Here is a 19,654-nt window from a genome sequence, read left to right on the forward strand (position 1 = left end):
AATCTGATAGTCACAATAGGTGTCGTTGAAAAGAGGATGTCTGAGCAAGGTTAGGAAAGAAGTGAGAAGTGAGTCACTATGGAAATCTGGGTTAAAGTGTCCCAGGCAAAGGGGACAAGGCTGCAGACCTCCAAAAGTGGCCATGGACCCAGCACAACTGAGAGCAGCGGGCTGTGGCGGGGCACGAGAGGCAGGCAGTGGAGAGGGGTCAGAATGAGCAGCCTCCCATAGGCAGGTCTCTGCACCGCTCTTGGGACTTAGGCCTAACCTCAACCTTGCATAAAGCGGGGAAACAATCCAAGTTTGGAGGTTCACTGGCATGACTTACCTTTAGTTTCCAAAGTGCCTGGCTGCTGTGTGGAAAACAAGCCATGGAGTGCCTACTTCTGATGAAACAACTCTGAGAATTGGGAAGAACTTAGGTCCTATGACAACTTCCATGCAGGTGTAAGAGTGGCAGCAGCTGGGAAAACACAGTTGGCTTCCAGACTCTCTGAACACTGGGCATCTTTCCTGACAGCAGGTGTTTTCTGCCCTCTTCTCCACCCTGCTTAGTCCCCCTCCCTGTGCCCTCCTGCGAAGGCAATGCAGGAAAGTGGGCACAGCTCACTGGGTGAGATGATGAACCTCAGTGGCAGTTTCCACCACCAGCGGCACGAGGCCCCTATTGGCAGAGACCTCCATTTGCTTGGCCACACCAGGGCCCTAGTCCATGGGCCCCCACAAACAGGTTGCTGGAAGGCTTCCCACTGAATCACTTATGGAGAGAGTTATGAAGGGAGCACAGGAGGTAAGGAAATAATCCAAGGCTGCTTAAGAGAAAAACAAACTCCCAGATACACCCAACAGACTGATGGTCACCAAAAGGGAAGTGAGAAGGGAAGGGTAAAATGGCTAAATGAGGTCAAATGTACGGTGACAGATGAAGTTAGAATTTTGGTGGTGAGCATGCAATTATATTTACAGATACAGAATTATAATGTTGTAGGCCTGAAACATACAATGTTATTAACCAATAGCACTGCAATAAAAATATAAATAAATAATAAGTTAACCACCAAAATAAATATATAAGTAAATAAACCTATTGTGAGATGATACTTGAAAAACAGAAAAAAGGCTGAGCACGTCTAAACCCATTCAACCAGCCACCTGCGTTCCCAAACTTACCATGCCAAGCTGTATCCTCTTCTGTATAACAGCAGCACAGGTGGCCTGAGGACCTTTGCGCAGATGTGCTGCTGAACCTGGCCCAGGATCCTGCAGACCACAGTCTCTTCTCTCTCACTAATGCTCACAGAGCACTTCCTACCCCCAAGGACTTGCTAGACTCTGGGCACTACTCATTTGTGCTCTCCCCCATAACAACCCTCGGAGGGCAGCCTGGTTCTTGTCTTCATCCCCTATTTCTAGACAAGGAAACTAAGCACAGGAGATTCAGTCATTTGCCCAGTCACACAGCTCAGCAAGGGTACAGTCTGGACACCTGTCCCAGCAGTCTGAGCTTTGACTGCCACACCAGAAAAGGGATGCCTAATATAAAAGCAATGCTACTTTTCAAATCTCTTTTCTGCATTTCACTAATACACATAGGCTGCTTGTCTGAAATGACAAACACTAGCTCTTTTGTATCATTAATTAATGATATTGAATGGTCAAATAGATCTCAGTACATTTTGATAGGTGCTAGTTTAAATATAAAGGACACTGCATACATATCTATTCATAAAACAGGTAAAAGGCAAGGCCAGAAATGATTTTAAAATGCACCTGAATACTTTAATATTCTTATAAATCAACTAAGACACCACATAAGAGGAATCCAGATTTAGGGATTAAAAAGTACCGTCTGTTTTCCACATCTGAAAAAATATTGCTACACCATCTTGAATTCAATTGTGGTACAGCTACATTTTAACTATACCAGCCAAATAAAACAGTTTTAATGACACAAGTAGTTGGCAATCATGGTGATAATGTTGATGCCACAGCATCATGTGCTCCACCCACTAAGCACATCATCTTCTTTCATTCTGAACAAAACTGCAAGGGGTGTACAATTACTCGATTTTACAAGTAGGGGAAACAGATTTGTCAGCATCCATATGCCACCACCCTTCTTCCAAGAGGCAGCATTGCTTCCCTGCTCCCACCCAAACCCCAAGAGCCCTACTCAACAGTCCAAAAAAATTAAAAACCCAGGAAATAAGGATGTGACATGTCATTAGCCTGCAAATAGTGTTGAACTTATTCAGCAAGCTTCCAATCATGATGGGGTGTGCCGTTATTAAGCTAATGTGTCTCAACACCAGGTCCAGGCTGGGTCTGAGGTTCTATAACCTTACTGCGGCTCTGGCAGGTGCTTCGGGCCAGACTCTGCCCAGAGGGTCAGTCTCTGCCCAGAGGGTCAGTAGGGGAGGCTGCAGGGATCGGGGAAGGAGAAGGGACTTGCTCCCTTCGCTGTGCTGTCTGTTGGCTTCTCGTTCTCAATGCCACCACTCTAACAGGCTCTGCCCCAGCAACCACAGCTCATTCCAGTAGCAGTGAATGAATCCACTTTGTAGTTTTTCAACACTCATCCCATTCAGAGACCCCAGAGCTCCTCTCAAAGTCTGGGTCCCAGTCCCATAGGACCCTGCTCTGAGCTCAAAGACCTCAGCACCTGCCAGCCAGGGCACCCTCCTCAGAGGTCCTCTCCTCTCAGCTTCTCCCTGCTCCTCTCCTGCACTGCCTCCCCCACCAGCCACAGGGGTGGCTTTTGGTTCCTGATCTTGCTACTGTTGCTACTTCCATGATACCCTCGACTTCCCTTTTTGCGCTTCTGGTTAACAACTCTTAAAATTAAGTTCTCTCACTAAAGTAACTCGTGGGTTTCTGCCCCTGTCTGGACACTGCCTGATCCAATGGTGACATAACTGTTCCCTGTGGCATTTCTCAGACAAATAGTCTTTGCCTACAAGGCCATGAAGGGATCACAAGAACCCTCATTACTCACAAAGTGTGGTCATGAGCCACGTATCAAAATGCCAATTCCAGGGCTGCACCTGCAGAATAGGAACTTTGGAAAACATTTTACAAGCCCTCCACCACCATCAGCCCCTCAATTTGAGAGGACAAGTGTGGAGACAGTCCAACAAGCCCTCCACCACCATCAGCCCCTCAATTTGAGAGCAAAAGTGTGGAAACAGTCCGAGGCAGCAAAGGATCAAAGTCCTCAGCAAGTGGCAATCTCCCTGAGCCTGTGTTCCCTCACCTATAGGAAGAGAATGGCAATAGGAGTGTCTATCCACAGGCCATAGTGCAGAGCTAAGAATTAAGTGAGAGAAAGCAAGTAAAGTGTTTGACCCTATACCTAGCATGGGAGCTGGGTTTGGGGGTGCAGGTCTTCCCTGTAGAGTGGCTTTTGATGTCACTTGGGAATGTGCACTGTCCCCACATGCTTTCTGAAGACAGCAATGCGTGGGCGCAGGGGAGGTGCCACCAGGGCTGTCTTGAGCCCCTGACATGAACTGGTCTTTCTGTGGCTGGCAGCAGCCACACATCAATGCTCCTTGTTCCTAACTTGCCTCCCCATGTCCTTGCCGGAGTCACAAGATGTCTAATATCAGCAGAAGTAATTAAAAATAAACTGGTAAACAGTGAACCATTTCAAGTCTCCCTTCGGCGGCGAGGGGTTTCCTGTCATACCGTTGACTGACCATGAGAAATGAATGTTCCTGCTATTTTCCCAAGACAGCTTTAGGATTTATCACCCTGGAAAAAATGCAGCAATGACAGAAGCTCACCCAAAACTTTCAGGGTGGGAGAGGAGAAGGGAGAGAGAGGACAGAGAAGTGTAACCACCTAGTTGAACACTGAAGTAAATCACAGTAAGAAATATGACAAAAGAAAAAAAAAGAAAGAAACAGGACCATCTTAGAGCATTCACAGGAAGAAACCAAACCCCACCCAATTGCAATCAGTTTTGATGAGGAACGTCAATACCAAAACTGCATACACAGCCTGGGTCCATGCCTGTAGCCTGATTCCCCATACAGCAAGTCGGAGAAAATGTCTGAAAACAATCAGCTCATGCCCCTCCCTATTCAAGAACCTCCCATGGCTCCCCATTACCCTTGGATCATAATGTCAACTCTTTGCTTTGCCCATTAAAAGCCAAGGGAGATGGCCCCTGCCTGTCCTGCCAGCCTCCCCCATGACATTCCCCTGCACTAACCACATTCCAGCCACCTGCTCTTTATCCAGCTCCTCCTTGGGCCTTTGAAAATGCTGTTCCCTCTGCCCCTCCTCCCAGCTCTTTCCACTTACGTCCTCTCCTCAGAGAGGCTTCCCTCGGCCACCCCATTCTTTGTCTCTGGCCTTTGCTTGCCACCTTCAGAAGATTTACCATGATTTCTAATCAACTGGTCTTTTCACTTGTTATCTGTGATCTGCTTTCTGCTCTCTGGGAGCTCCTTGAGCTGCTATGTCAGCCCCCTCCCTACTCCTGGGCTCTGGAACACTGACCCAGGACACAGTGAGCCCTCAATAAAAGTGTGTTGAGTGAATTGCCCCCATATAACTACTTCCTTCCATCTGCTTCCGCTGCCAATAGCCCCTGCCTCCCTGAAGTCCCCATGCAATCTGCCTCTATGGGATGAGGTACAGACAGAGACAGAGTGGAGGTGGGGTCAGGGTGGGAAGAAATTTGGAGACCCCTTTTCTATGAGCAGTATGATGTTAACTCCTTTTCCAGGGGCCTTTGGTCTTGGGTAAATTCCTTCTCCTCTCAACTAGCTCAAAGGAAGGCAAAGGAAATGCTTTGTAAAATCATTTGAAAATCTGGCTTATTTCACTAAGCATAATACCCTCTAAGTTTATTCATGCTCTAGCAAATAGTGAGGTTTCATTCTTTTTAAAACCAAGTAGTATTCCATTGTATATATGCACCACTTCTTCATCTCCTAGTCTACTGATAGGCACTTGGGTTGCTTCCATACCTTTGCTATTGTAAATAATGCTGCAATGAACATAGGAATCCATATATTCTTTTGAATTTGTATTTTGGGTTTTTTCAGATATACAACCAGAAGTGAAATGCTGGGTCATAAGGCAGTTACGTTTTTAATTTTTTGAGAAACCTCCACATTGTTTTCCACAGTGACTGCACCAGTCTGCATTCCCACCAGCAGTGCACTAGGGTTCCTTTACAACCTCACCAACACTTGTTGTTTGTTGATTTATTTATGATATCCATTCTGACAGAGGAAGACAAATCCCACATCATTTCACTTACTGTGGAATCTAATGAACAAAATAAATAAAAAACAAAAAACAAAATAGAAACAGATTCATAGATGTGGAAAACAAACTGATGGTTGCCAGAGAGGAGGGGCTTGGGAGCTAGGTGAAAAAGGCGAGAGGATTAAGAAGTACAAATTGGTAATTACAGAGTAGTCACAGGGATGTAAAGCACAGCACAGGGAATCTACTCAATAATATTCTAATAACTATGTATGATATCAGGTAGATACTTGAATTATCAGGGAGATCATTTTGTAAATTATATAATTGTCTACCCACTAAGCTGTACACCTGAAAGTAATATAAAATAATATTAAAGGTCAACTATAATTTTAAAATATTTTACCCCTAAGGAACTAATCAAAGTTACACACAGTGAGTTATATATAAGTATGTTTATCACAGTATCAGTATTACTTACAATGGTAAAAAATTGGTAACCATCTCAATACCAATAAAAGTAAATGGATATACAATATTATGACAAAAAAATCATTTGCAAGTCATAGACAGAGGCAATGTAGTTTAGGAAAGAAAGAAAAGAAGAAAAATTTCCTTCCAAATTGCTTAATATTCTTTAAGGGTTGGGTTCTTAAGAAAACAAGCGCTAACTCTATTCAGAAATTCTGCTTCCCAAACTGGCCCATGCCCCACGGGAAGAGGAAGAGAGAAGACGTTGCAGAACATTTCCACACTTCCAGGCCTCTAGGACTTGGAGTGCCTGAGGTTTAGCTTCCAAATTATGCCAAGGGAGGGAGGCCTGGGGCAAACCCCACAAGAGTGCTCCTTCTTGGAGATCCATATGACATCAGCTCAAAAAGCAGGGATTCCCAACAGTGATTCCAAAAGTGCTCCAAAGCCAGGCCCCCAAACCATTCTGTGATCAAGGGCTTGCTACCCTTTGTCCCCAAATCAAGAGCTGCTTTTGCCTCACCTGTCCTTGCCCTCCTCCCCTGGCCTCCAAGGATCCTCCAAGGACCCTGAGCCCTGGTTGTCCCTTGAGGGCTCACAGCTACAGGCCTCACTGTTTTTCTAGAGGGAGCTAGAAACACAGAGCACACAGAGCTGAAACAGAATTCATCTTAGAAGTCCCCTGTTTTCCTGGAAGAGGGAAACCACTCTGTTACCCCCAAACAGCCTCTTCCTGAGGTCACACAATTCCTGAAGTCCCGATGGGTCCTGAGATCCCCAAATCTCTGATATTCTACAGACCCTCACACATTTTGTGGTGGGAAAGCCAAGCAGATGAATTTATTGTCCAGTTGATAATAAGAGCAGCCCTTTCTTGGACCTAAAATCATTGTGTCTTGCTTTTGCCCTCCAGATGTCTATATCCTGGCAAAGGGTACAGCTTCAGCATTCAATGGCTGGGTTGCCACTTCAGATCAACCAAATGCTAGTTATGAGCCATGAATCAGTTTTGTAGCCTCTTGCTGCCTCAGTTTCCTCATTTATGAAAAACTAAATAATAATAATACTCACCTGATAAGTTTTTTGAGAAAACATACATGAAGTATTTAGAACAGTGCCTGACATTCAGCACTCAATAAGAATAGCTCTCTTTAGCTTTGTTTTATATATGTAGGTATAGAATACCAGGTTAAAGCATTCTCTGGTTAAGTGAAGTGCTGGTTCAGAGATGTATACTGAGAATTTTATTGCTGCCCACACTTTTTGTCACAGACCCACATGAAGGATAGATAGTACAGGGCCATCTAACAGGTACAGAAGGGGCATTGTGTAACCCAAACTGAAATAGAGTTATGAACCCATGAGTATGTCAATTCTGCCCCCACTATGGCGGAGGTTCCAAGCGTCTCATTTTATTTGGGTTCAGGGGGTCTCTGCTTTCCTTGGTCTTGGCAAAGAGGACCAGTGAGTGACCTGAATGCTGTGATACTCTGCCATATGCCATGTCACTATTAAATGGGGTTCCAGGGGCAGTTAGGGCCAATGTTAATAAAGTTGCAACATTCCAGGCACTGAGTACGGCCCCTAGCTGGGTGCCTATGGCTCACTTTCCTTCTGAGCAGCCCCTCACTATGTGTTGTAACCTTAGCCCCGAGGGCAGTGCTGAAGGAGAAAGAGGAGGACAGAAAGGACTAAAAAAAGCTGAAAGGGTGGCTCCCCACATCAAGGAGAGATACTTACAGCACAAAGAGAGGTATTTGCCATCAAGTCTCACCACTCTCCACCATTTCTAGTGTGCCTGCTATAGATAATTCTAGTAGAAAAAGCAATGGAAATGTAGGAAGAAACTGCCCTCACCATTTTGACTTCAGCCAATGCAAAAAATTCTGAGGGCATCTCAGTGACTTTTCAACAACACACTAGTTGATTCCTTTAGATTGATGGTTGGCCAATGTGTTCTTAAAGAGCCAGATAGCAAATATTTCAGGCTTTGTGAGCCACAAGGTCTCAGTCACAACTATTCAACAGTAGACTACATATAAACAAATGGGTATGGTTGTGTTATGACAATATTTATGGACAGTAAAATTTGTGTTTTATATATTTTCATGTATCAGGAAATATTATTATTCTTGTTTTTGTTTTGTTTTGTTTTGACCATTTAAAAATGTGAAAAATCATTCCTTTATAGCCAATAGGCCTCACAAAGTGGGCAATGGATCAGATCTGGCCCACGGGCCATAGTTTGCAACACTTTCTTTAAGTCACTTACTTGTTATTCTTACTATCCACTCTGACTTGTCATCAGGGGAAGTAATGGTAAATAATTCCATGAAGATTTTCTTTAGCTCACTTGAAGAACAACCACATAGGGGCAGGTAGGGCTGTTTTTTTTTTCTAATTTAAATGTAGGCAGCTTTATTTCTTGAGCAGATCCTGGAATGAATCCCTTTCATGTTGAGAAGTTCATATTTTATTTGAATTGTGTAAGCCCTGCTGTGAAGCCACAAACCAATGGATATCAGGCAAAACTAAATGGCATCCAATAAATGAAGAAATAGCTCCTCATTTCTGCACTCAGAAATAAAATGCTGGCAAGGGACACATTGCAAAGGCAATTGCTGCCTTCAGAGACTCATAGTTAAATCACCAATAATGCATTCCTTCTTCCTACTCATTCTAAAATGATTTATTAATCAGTTGCCTTAGCAAAGTCCTGCTAGTTGGTAGAGAGCTTTTAAAAATGACACCCACAGTGCTCCCCTGGCCTGTTCCCTACTTCCTCCTCCTTTCTCATTTGGGGAACCCAGTTGCTATACTGTAAGGAAGTCCAGATTACCATACTAGGGAGAGAAAACTCAAAGGGTGGCCCTGGAGGATTAGACACCATGTGGAGAGAGAGGTCATGGTGAGGGAAACCAAGGCAGCCCAGCCAAGCTCCCAGCTGAATGCAGATTAACTAGAGACCTCACCTGACACCATGCGTAGCAGAATCACCACACAGTTAAACTACAGAATTACAAGAACTACAATAATAAACTGTTATTTTAGGCCACTAAATTTGGGGACATTTTATAGTATTGCTGCATAAGTTATTGTCTTTTCTTTCTCCCTTTTCCTTGCTTCTTCTGCTGCATAACAAGTTAGCAAAAATGTTGTGGCTTAACGCACATTTGTTATCTCAGTTTCTTTGGGTCTGGAGTCTAGACACAGCTTAGCTGGGTCTCATGAGGCTGCAATAAAGGTGATGACTGGGCTGTACTTTCATCTGGAAGTCAGACTAAGGAAGAATCTGCCTCCAAGTTCATTAAGATGGGTAGCAGAATTTATTTCTTTGTGGCTAGAAGACTGAGGACCCAGCTTTTTGCTGACTATTGGCTGGAGAATGCCCCCAAATCCTAGAGCCTGCCCTCATGTCCTTGTCACAAGGGCTTCTCCAGATAGACACTTACTTAAATTGGCAGGAAGAGTCTCTCTGTACTCAGGGGGTATTCAGTCCCTTTCTTAAAGGTTTTCAGTTAAATAAGGCCCACTCACAATAATATCCCTTTTGATTAGGTCAAAATCAACTGACTTGAGAATTTGATTACATCCAAAAAACACCTTCATCTTTACCATATTTTATTGGTTAGAAGCAAATCACAGGTCCTACCACACTCAAGGTGAGGAGACTGCACAAGGTGTAAATACCAAGGGGCAGGAATTGGGGCACTATCCCACGGTGTCTATGCCTTACTCAGCAGGGCTGAGATATGGTACATGGTGGTGGGACTGTTCAAAGGTGCACAATCTGTCTCTAAGGACTCACCAAACCAATGAAGGTGAAAAATAGGCCCAGAAATAATTATAGTACTGACCATGAAGCTATGTTTCCCTTATCATAATTCTGAGAAACTTTAAAGTTTAGGGTTCAGGCAAAGAAAAGATGGTCTCTGACCGGAGGAAAAAGGGAAAGCTTAGGGCAGACCCAAGAGAAAAGAGCAAATCCCCAAAGGATGGATAATATAAGCCACACCTTTGAAACAGTACCTGTTAATCCACGACTCTAAATCCAGAACTGCATATCTGTGGGCATGTAAAGCATATGAATGAAGAGGGCTTATAGGAAATGACAGAATGGTGAAGGTCATGGCCAAATAGAGCATGCATTTGCTGTCTAAGGAGGCAGCCATTTCTTAGCTCCAGTCATTTTTTTGTCATATAAGAATGTTGGCTCCAAAGTGTCAAGTGTATCCATTTATGAGAAAAACTAAAACTTAAAAATTTTATATAGTATAGCCAGATTTTTAAATGATGACCAGTAACTAGCAATATTTTAAAGTATGGGCCAAGAAGCATATACCTGGGTACTGGATTTGGCTGAGGGAATGGGTCCTTGTCAGGTTGACAGAGCCCAGAGTAACTAAACACCACACCCTGGACTATAGCTCCTGATAGTAGTTCCCCAGTGTGACTCTTCTCCCACACAAATGCATCACCTGGGAACTTGCAGGAAATGCTCATTCCCAGCTCCTGCAGAGCACTACTAAATCAGGAACACTAGAGACAGGTAAGCAATGATTGTTGGAACTGGAACATGCCCCCCTCAATGGGTCTGATGCTTGCTCAAGTCTGAGAAAGACTACTCAGGCTCTAACCTTAACACAATTTTTCCTTCTCTTGAACCCATTCAGGAGGGATTTATATCCTATTTCTATAATCTGAAAGATTATCAACTACAGCATGACACAACTCTCCTAAATATCTGATGTTCAAAATAATAGAGAAAGATGACTGTTTAGACGTTGCCCATCATCTCACTTTAACCCAGAGCTAAATCACATTGGAGTTTTATGTATATTTTTTACCTGCACTTTCACAGAGAAGCCATCATGAAGAAAATGAATATATACATATATGAATGTCATGGAACTTTCCAGAATGGAGCAAAAAGGAAAGGTATCCTGCTATTAAATTTTTTAAAGATTTTATTTATATATATATATTTTTAGAGAGGAGAAGGGTGGAGAAAGAGAGGGAGAGAAACATTGGTGTGAGAGAGTAACATCAATCAGTTGCCTCTTGTACATGCCCAGACCTGGGACTAAACTCGCAACCTAGGCAGGTGCCCTGACCAGCAATCAAACTGGTGACCTTCTGCTTTGCAAAATGATCCCCTACCAACTGAGCCACACCAGTCAGGGCATGCTATTAATTTTTAATCATAGAAAAATACCCTCTTACTATAGAAAGAAATCTGCTTCTGCTTGATAGTACTTTATAAGTAGATGAAACTGTTTTTGCACAAAGTTGAAATTTCCAGGACACTGGTTCCAATTAATCCAAGGAAGCACCTGGCCTAAAGTCAACATTGTTTCTTTGGAAAGATATGTTGAAATTTGTGTTTTGTCTGAAGAATTATGACTTCGCAGGCTTCATCCTATGCCTCTCCCTGTAGGTAATGCCATAATGTTTAAATACAAATATTTCTGGGCAACTGTTCTCCATTAAGTATCACCAAGCAGGAGGGATTCATGTGATTCTGTGCATGAGACTCATATGACAACACATTTGGTGTTAATGGAGCTGATTATTAAAAGGCTCCTTCATCTTCTTTTATTAAGATGGCCCTAAATAATTTAAAATATCCTTCAATACGCTGTAAGAAATATCCATGACCACTTGTGGTGTGGCCTCCCTCCTAGCCCTCAGTCAACTCAGCCACCCCTCAGGGCTGTGCATTGTGTGCCAGCCATGTACCCAGCACCAGGATGTATGCTGCAGACATGCATGATCCTCCCTTCACATCACATACATTTATCAAGAATGAACTCTGGCCTCTACCTCTCCCTGGAAATCATCACCTGAAATACAGCATGTAAAATCACCTTGTCCAACAGTAAACATCCATCTTATTCAGGGTTGAATTCTAAAGTCGGTGCTTATTGTAGGAGTTGCATTCAACTGAATTTATTCCTAGCTACCTCAGGCAGGTGCCATGTCAGAGTCCTACATTCTCCTAGTGAGCCCAGCCCTTTTAGCTTTGCCTCCAGCCTCAGAACTGATGGCTGCTTCTAAGGGTGAGACTTGGGGAAAGAAGTTGGTGTCCATGTACAAAAGGTATGTATCTTTAAAAACCAGACTCACACTTGGTGAGGTAGGATGCCTATGTTGTCAGAGACATGTTGGGACCAAGAATGAACAAGGGAATAGGGAACAGCATCACATGCTCCCTTGAGGGTACATGCTCCCTGGATACAGCTGAGAGCATAATTGCCATTTGTGTTCTGTTTCTTTTGGCCAAGTGTATACGGTTAATTCAATGACCAGAAATTAAATATTCAAAGTAGAAAAAGGAGGATGAACCTGATCTGGATGGTATCACGCACCTATAGAGATAGTCAGAGTGGTGCCATTGCACGTGGGATAGAAAAACACCTTTGTGATAGTCCCAGGTCAGCACCCTGTCTGACTGACCTCTTTTCCTGCTCCAACTTCACTGTTTAGGTGAGAGAGTGGGCACCAACTGCCCATCTGCTGATTAGTGCCCACTTGAGGAACTTATGAAAAATATGGATTACTGGGACATATCCTCAGAGATTTTGATTCTGTAGGCCTAGAGTAGGGTTCATATATCCATAACTTAAGAGCTCTGCCCAAGGAATTCAAAACGCCTAATAGCTTGTGGAACCTCTGAGTATAGACACTCAAAAGGCACCTAAAATGTTAATATCCATTATTAATACCCTAACAAATAAGTTCATCAGATAAATAAATGCCAATCTGGAAAACAAGTCACTAGAATAGAGAACAAACTTTGACATAGGTGGGAAACAGTGCTGGAGGGGTGGGGTTGGAAAGAAGTTTCAGGGGAGGATAAAAAGGGCTCAAGGAGGAACTGTAGAAACATGGAAACATGACGGAGGTGGCTGCAGGGCTGCATGGCTGACTTTACCACTCTGCAGATGCTGAGCCACCCAGCAACTCCAGTTCCAGGGGCAACAAAAGAAGCACTGTCCCGAAGAGACAAAGTATGCTTCACAATGAGTCTTGTCACCAAATGTGTTGAACATATTTTTATGGGTTTCTTCTCTCATCCCAAATTTTTTTATTTTGAGAAAAAGGAAAGCCATAGTTTCATTTTGGTGAACAAAAAACCCCATGGCTGAGAAACCATAGGTTATTATGAGATTAAATCTACACAGGGCACTTATCTGTGAATAATCTGGAGGCTTCAACACAACGAAGGTTCTCCGTGGACCACACTGCAAGGCTAGCATCCGCATCCACTTACCTTTCGCTCTGGCCAATTGTATTTCGCAAAAATTGTGTCATAGGTGTCCACGGCCCCATCGGTGATGAGCATGATGGCCTGGCTGCAGATGCTTCCTTGTCCTGTGTGGTTGAACTGTGGGAGGAAATAAGCGCAAGATCAAAAAACACACCGGAGAGCTCTGTGTATCCCTGAGACTTCAGAGGAATAAGATCTTGGGCTTTGGAAGCCTCGCGAAAGGAGAGGTCATGTGCACCTCGTGTAGGCACAACACAAAGCCTACACTCTAAGCCTTTCCCTTCCCACAAATCACCAAATTGACTCTGACAACTTGGAATGAAACACAGACTGCAGAAGGGATTTCTGAAAAACATGCATAAGGTGGGAAGGGAGATTCTAATACGCATAACCTCTCCTATCTTCAAGTGTGGATAGAGCTTCAGAGTACAAGCCCAGAGGAGTTGGCACAATAACCTTACAGAAAGACATTATGCGGGCAGCAGACTATGTGCCAGACAACATCTCTTTTAAAATCTGAGTCTGGTTTGAATGGGTCTAATGGATCCAAGCTGACTATACAGTAAAATCAAAGAGGTTTTGGACATACAGAGAATAAAGTCAGGAACATGGCAATTCAGATTAGAAGTGTAAGCACCCCCTTTTTAGGGCTTATTTTAAATATATATTTGTTAGCATGTAACATTTTGTATTAGTTTATGTATGACAGTATGTGCAGCATGCTGAAATTCCAAGATTGTACCCACGGGTGTACAAAACCCTAAATTTCTTCAGCTTTCGGTTTTACATAACATTTTTTTAAATCCCAGCCTTTGTGAGAGGTAAACTAGGGTGACTGACTGCACTTGCCAGAACTTTGTGTGATGAATTCCCTTAATTAATGTTATTAATGCTGCAATTCAAAGCAACATCGTGTTCTTTAAAAACCCTACAATTACAAGATAATGCCAAGGCATGGGAGACACATAAGAAGCCTTTAACCTTCAGAAGTAAAGCTCCATCCATTATAATCTATAAAGTTTATTCACTTATTCAAAAATTATTTATTGGAAGCCCACATAGTGCTGGAAATATAACATACAAAAATCCCTTCCCTCATGTAGTTTATATTCTACTTGGGGAGACATATAAAAATGAAGTGAATAAGTAACTTATACTGTATGTTTGAGCATGATGATGCTAAGAAGGGGGAAAAAGGTAGAGAAAAAAGATAGGAAGTGGGAAGGCGGTAACTAGAAAAAGTAGTCAGGGAAGACGTCACTGAGGAGGTGACATCTGAGTAGTCCCTGAAGGAGGTAAGTGTCTGGGGGAAGCGCATTCCAGAGGGCAGACAAAGCAGCACGTACCATGGCACTGGGCGTGTGTTCAGCATGCTCAAACTTTGGACTGTGAAACTGGCAAAGGATAGAAGTTGTTTTTGAATCTTGCTGGCTCCTGGTGAACCAAAGAGCTAATAAAACATTCAAGTTGAAGTTTAATGCCCAGTCTCCATGCACTTAGAATTCTGATGTGGAGTTTGAAGATGCAATAACTTGAAAGAAGACTATAATCAACTGGATGGATGGATGGATAAATGGAAGAAATAAATTGCCTTGTGGCCACATTGGGACAGATCAAAGCCAACTCAAAACATTCATGGCACACGATGGTATACAGTGTTCCCTCACTTATCACTGGTATTATGTTCTAGACACACACACACACACACACACACACCCCCGTGAAGTAAGAACCTTACATTTATTCTACACTCTTAAACCTATGTAACTTTAATAACATATTTATACAGTACTGCAAAATCCTGCAATGTAGCAAAAAACAGGTGATAAATAATTAAATATAATATTTAATAAAAACCACGTGATACAGTGAGGCCATGATAAGTGAACCGCAATATAGAGAAGGACTAGATAGTGCAAAGCAGATAACCCCATCCCAGCACTACAAACTGTGCCTAGGTTGAGTGTCTTTTTCTTATAAGATGGGAATACCATGCTTACCTGGTTGTTATAACATAGTTTAAATTTCACTATATGCTGGGCTACAAGTATACACTTAATCTTCACTAACTTATGATGTAGGTACTATCATCATCCTCATTTTACAGGTTTGGAAACTGAAGCACAGGGAGATTAGCTAACTTGTCCAAGGTCACACAGTTACTATCTGCCATAGCTGATATTTGAACCCAGGCAGTCCAGCTCCAGAATCTACTCCCAGATTAAGCACACCCTACAGCCTCCCAATAAGGTCGTTGAGCAGATAGGGATTCATGGTAGCAATCTACAAATGTTCATTTCCTTCTCCTTCCTTTTCCTTTCCTCATCCTTTTCTGGGCTCCAGGGTCACTTGGCAGTCACTAGGGCTACCACCTGAGAGTGAGTAAGTGCTCCTTAAATTCTGTGCCCTAGACACTTGCCTCGCTTAAGTCTTGGCTCTGGAAGCTACTCCTGCAACTCAGACTGGACAGGTGTCCTTGAATTAATGAGCAGACATGGCCCATGATACAAATCAGTAGGTAGAAATACCTGACAAGGAAAACCACACACCACAAACCTTTTCACATAAGTACTATTCTACGGCCTTTGTTGACAAAACAATATTCAAGAAAACTCCTGCTGAGGAAGATTAAAAAATTGCAAATAACTTTATTGTTTATTCCAGGAACTTCCTTTAAAGCCCATCAACTCTTCAACAGAAAGCATCAATGGACAATTCATACCCTAAGAGTCTTTGAACCCTCACCTCAGAATCTTCCCCTTGCTGCATCCACCAACCCTGCACTATAAAATTAGGATTCATACCAGGTTTTAACTAAGCCTCTTCCCTGTCCTCCACCCTGAAAGACCCACCTTCAATCAGACTTCACAGTCTCAATAAATGACTTTGTCTTTTCCATGCTGAGAGACTACTAAGATTCTAACATTAGAGTATATTTTGTTTCCTTATTGTACTAAGAAAAAACAGCTTGTAACCTTATCTTTTCAACAGGTTGTTCTGGGGGTGTTTTGGGAAGCCTGCATTCAACGCAGCCTTCAAGTCATTAAATAAATCCAGTAGCAGGCTACCTGAATAAAGGTGATCTATGCTTCAGATCACAGAGGCCCCCGAAGGGAAAAAATCAGGATAACTAGGGGATGTTGTTCCTGCAACTCATTTAAAAACATCCTGGAAAAACTGCCCCCCCCCCTCAAAAAAACAAATGTCAAGGAAGAGTGGGAAATGGAGATATCTGAATAATGCAGTCTAGAAGAATCGACTGCCCAGAGCTGTTTACTTCATAACATCACTTTCTTCTCTGGCTGAGTCCTTGGTATTCTCTGCAGCAATCTGCAGTTGGAGAATTTTGGAGAATGCAATTAAGTTCAAATGCTTTGATGAGTAATATCTCTTCTCTTCATATTGCCTGGAACTTTTTTTTATTGAATAGCGAGAGTGATGAAAGTGTTTTCCATAATAATAACAATGACAAGGGTCTGATGATGAACTACAATTAACTCAGTGATTCATCAGTTAGCAGAGAAAATTTCAATGCATCCTGACATTTAAAGCATTTGGTTGTGATTAACAGTCTTTGAAATGTCACCGAATTTTATTTAATTGGCTAAGAAAAAATTTTAAAAGGTAATCACTGCAAAGATCATATTCATCACCAAAAATGATAATTGCAGTTGTCACATGACAAGGTAGATGCTAACTACTGTAGCAAACTGGCTCTGTGTTCTTACAGAATTGAATGAATGCGGCAGAGATCAATAGCCAGAAGGGTCTTAGAAGTTTATTTGACTGCTCCTTTCACAGCTGTTTTTACAGCAACTGTAAGCCTTTAAGTCATCTGGGCAAATACTGAAACTGAAATGCAGGTAATTGCAAAACAGAATTAACTTTCTTTAGTTATAGTAACCTCTGAACCATTCTAAGTTCCAGCCACAATCATAATTTCAACTGTGAGTATGTGAGTGTGTGTGTGTGTGTGCACAAGAGAGAGAAATTATATGTTTGTGTGTTTAAGAAATAACTTTTTATTTCATATTGGCTTGTAAAGGAGGGCACAATACACAGCAAGAGAAATATATCATGTAAAGATCATATTGGTGAACTGGGAATAGCTAAAGCCTCATTTACATAAGAGATTAACTATCTGTTTTGTTTTTTTTCCGACATGTTTGGCTATTTAAAAACTCAATGGTAAAGGGGTTAAGAAAATAGAAAGAAAGAAAGAAAAAAAGAAAGAAAGAAACTCATAGACACAGAAAATATATGGTGATTACCAGAGGGAGGTAGAAGAGGGTGAAGGGGGGATAAATGGTGATGGAAGGAGACTTGACTTCAGGTGGTGAACACACAATACAATATACAGATGACGTATTATAGAAGCGTACAAAGGAAATCTATGTAATTGTATTACCCAATGTCACCCTCCCCCAATAAAAAGCCCAATGGCAAGAGATGAAATGGAAATGTCTCTCCCCAAGCCTTGAGACGGCATCTATTCAGGGTTCAAACTGGAATTTAAAGTTGTAGTTTGGCCCTTTGCTCTGGCTAGGTATGTTTCTAAATTATGAATAAGCTGTTAACAGAAATGCGCTGCCCTAAACACTGAGGTTTGCATAAATGTCAAGTATCTACAGCCGACAGCCCCTTGGAGTGAGTGAGATGGGATGGCCTTGGGTTTATATTGAAGAAGCTAGCATGGAACCTGTCCTGATTTTTCTCTCTTTTGCAGTGGTGACATTGGCTTAGGGCTGAGACCTCAATGGTCTTTAGGGTACCAATAAGTATTATCAGCAAAAGAGAGTCTAGAATCAGATCCTACCCTTGGTTTGAGGAACCAGGTAGCTGAGCAGAAACTATGAAAGTCTGGGAATCAGGCATACCTGATCACCGCATATACCCCATGCAGTGTGGGCGGAATGCTGCAGTCTGACCAGAACCAGCCCGTGGAGCTGCCTAGAGACCCAGTGCAGTGAGGCCTCTGAACCCCTACTGGTCTCCCAGCTTCTGTGACACCTCAACATAGGGGTTGCTCCTTTTACTGCCTGTTTGCTCTCAGCTTCACCCCCTACCTTTTCCCTGAGAAACCGCATTTCCCAGGGCCCCCAGCACTTTGACAAGGTTCATTTGAAGGAGAATACTGGAGGACACAAGGGAGAAGCGAGGTCTCTAAGCAATTTCTCCCTTTCTCTCAACTTCAAGGGCATAGGCATTTTCTGGCAATACCTGAGTCTCCTCCCCAGGCCCAGCTTCTCCAGGATTGGCCCTTCCTGCCGTGATCCCAGCGAGATAGTCACCTCTGTGGTTCTGTTCCCATCTGGATGGCCACAGTGAGAAGGCTCTGATGGAGTCTCACCCCTCCTGCTGTCCCTCCTGCCCCAGAGAGGAGCAGCCTCCTGCTGGAAATAATCTGTGGATTCTTTCATTCCCTGTTTGGTTTCTCAGCTTTTCCATCCCCTATGCAACCAATTGCCAGAATTAAAATCCTGCTGTTTGAAATGCTTAGAGTGCTTCTATTTTTCTGCTTCTTAACATCTTAATTTCTGGCTCCCTAGCCCAAGCCATCATAATCTGTCACCCAGATAATGTAATGGCCTTCCTGCCCATTGTCCCTGCCCTCCTACAGTTGCTTCTAAACACAGCAGCCAGCCAAATGCTGCTAAAACCCAACTTGGATCATGTCATTCTCTGCTCAGACTCCAAAGACTTTCTATCCCAATCACACAATCAGAGCGAGAGCCAAAGTCCTCACTAGAGTCTCTACAGCCCCACATGGCCTGGCTCTTGCTGCCCCCGTGCTCTCAACCCTCAGCATCTGTCTCTTCCTCACTTTGTTTTTGTCACACTGGTCTCCACGCTGTAGTGTAAATATGCCTAACACTCCTGCCTCAGGGCCTTTGTATTTCTGTCCCTCTTACTGGAAGCTTCTTGCTGGAGTATCCACATGGCTGCTCCCTCTCTTCCTTCAGGTCTCTATTGCAAGACCACCTCATCAGAGAGACCTCCCCTGGCCTCACTATAAAGCAGCAACATGCTGACACAGCGCTGCTACTGTTCTTCACAGGAATGTTCAGCTCATCTGTCTTTTCTCATGAAAACTGGGATAAGCCAACTTCTTCTGTGAAGGGCCACATAGTAAATATTTTAGGTTTTGTAGGCTATGTAGCCTCTAGTGCAACTAATCAACTCTGCCAATGTAGTACAAGAGCAGCCAATGACAATGCATAATCAGGTGGGCATGACTGCATTCCAGTAAAGCGTTGTTTACAAAGACAGGGTGCAGGCTGGGCTTGGCTCATGGGCCCAAATTTGCTGACCTTTGTACTAAAATGTAAGGTCCATTAAGGCAAACAGTTTCCCCATTCTCTTCCCTGGTGTATTCTCAGTGTCTGACATGAAAAAGCATACAATACATACTAACTAAATAAATGACACAGATGGTCATCACTTTTTAAACTACTCTCACAGAATAACAAGAACACAAAAGTCACATTTGTTCTAACATAACACAATTGGATTCAAGGAAAAGAATCACCAGCCCAGCACTCCCTAAAGTATTCCATGAGTTGTTAACACGAGCTACACGAAAAACCGTTCTTTGTTCAAAGTGTGAAAAACATCAAATTAAACAGAATTCATTCCTGCAGTAGTTATTGGAACCCTGACTCTGGTAGTGTTTCGGGGAATTTCCAAGGG

The 19,654-nt window shown here is 42.9% G+C and overlaps 1 protein-coding gene across 1 annotated transcript in view; it reads right to left on the reverse strand.

The window, feature by feature from the left end:
- Positions 1-19,654, reverse strand: part of CACNA2D3 (calcium voltage-gated channel auxiliary subunit alpha2delta 3) — a 931,470-nt gene that overhangs the window by 395,889 nt on the left and 515,927 nt on the right. Inside the window, exon 11 of the mRNA XM_090284008.1 lies at positions 12,968-13,081. Within this exon, the coding sequence (XP_090140134.1) occupies positions 12,968-13,081 (114 nt within the window). The remainder of the gene's footprint in view (positions 1-12,967; positions 13,082-19,654) is intronic.

The sequence above is a fragment of the Furipterus horrens genome, unplaced genomic scaffold (genome assembly GCF_987537825.1).
Source record: "Furipterus horrens unplaced genomic scaffold, mFurHor1.1.pri manual_scaffold_7, whole genome shotgun sequence".
Classification (NCBI taxonomy): Eukaryota; Metazoa; Chordata; class Mammalia; order Chiroptera; family Furipteridae; genus Furipterus; species Furipterus horrens.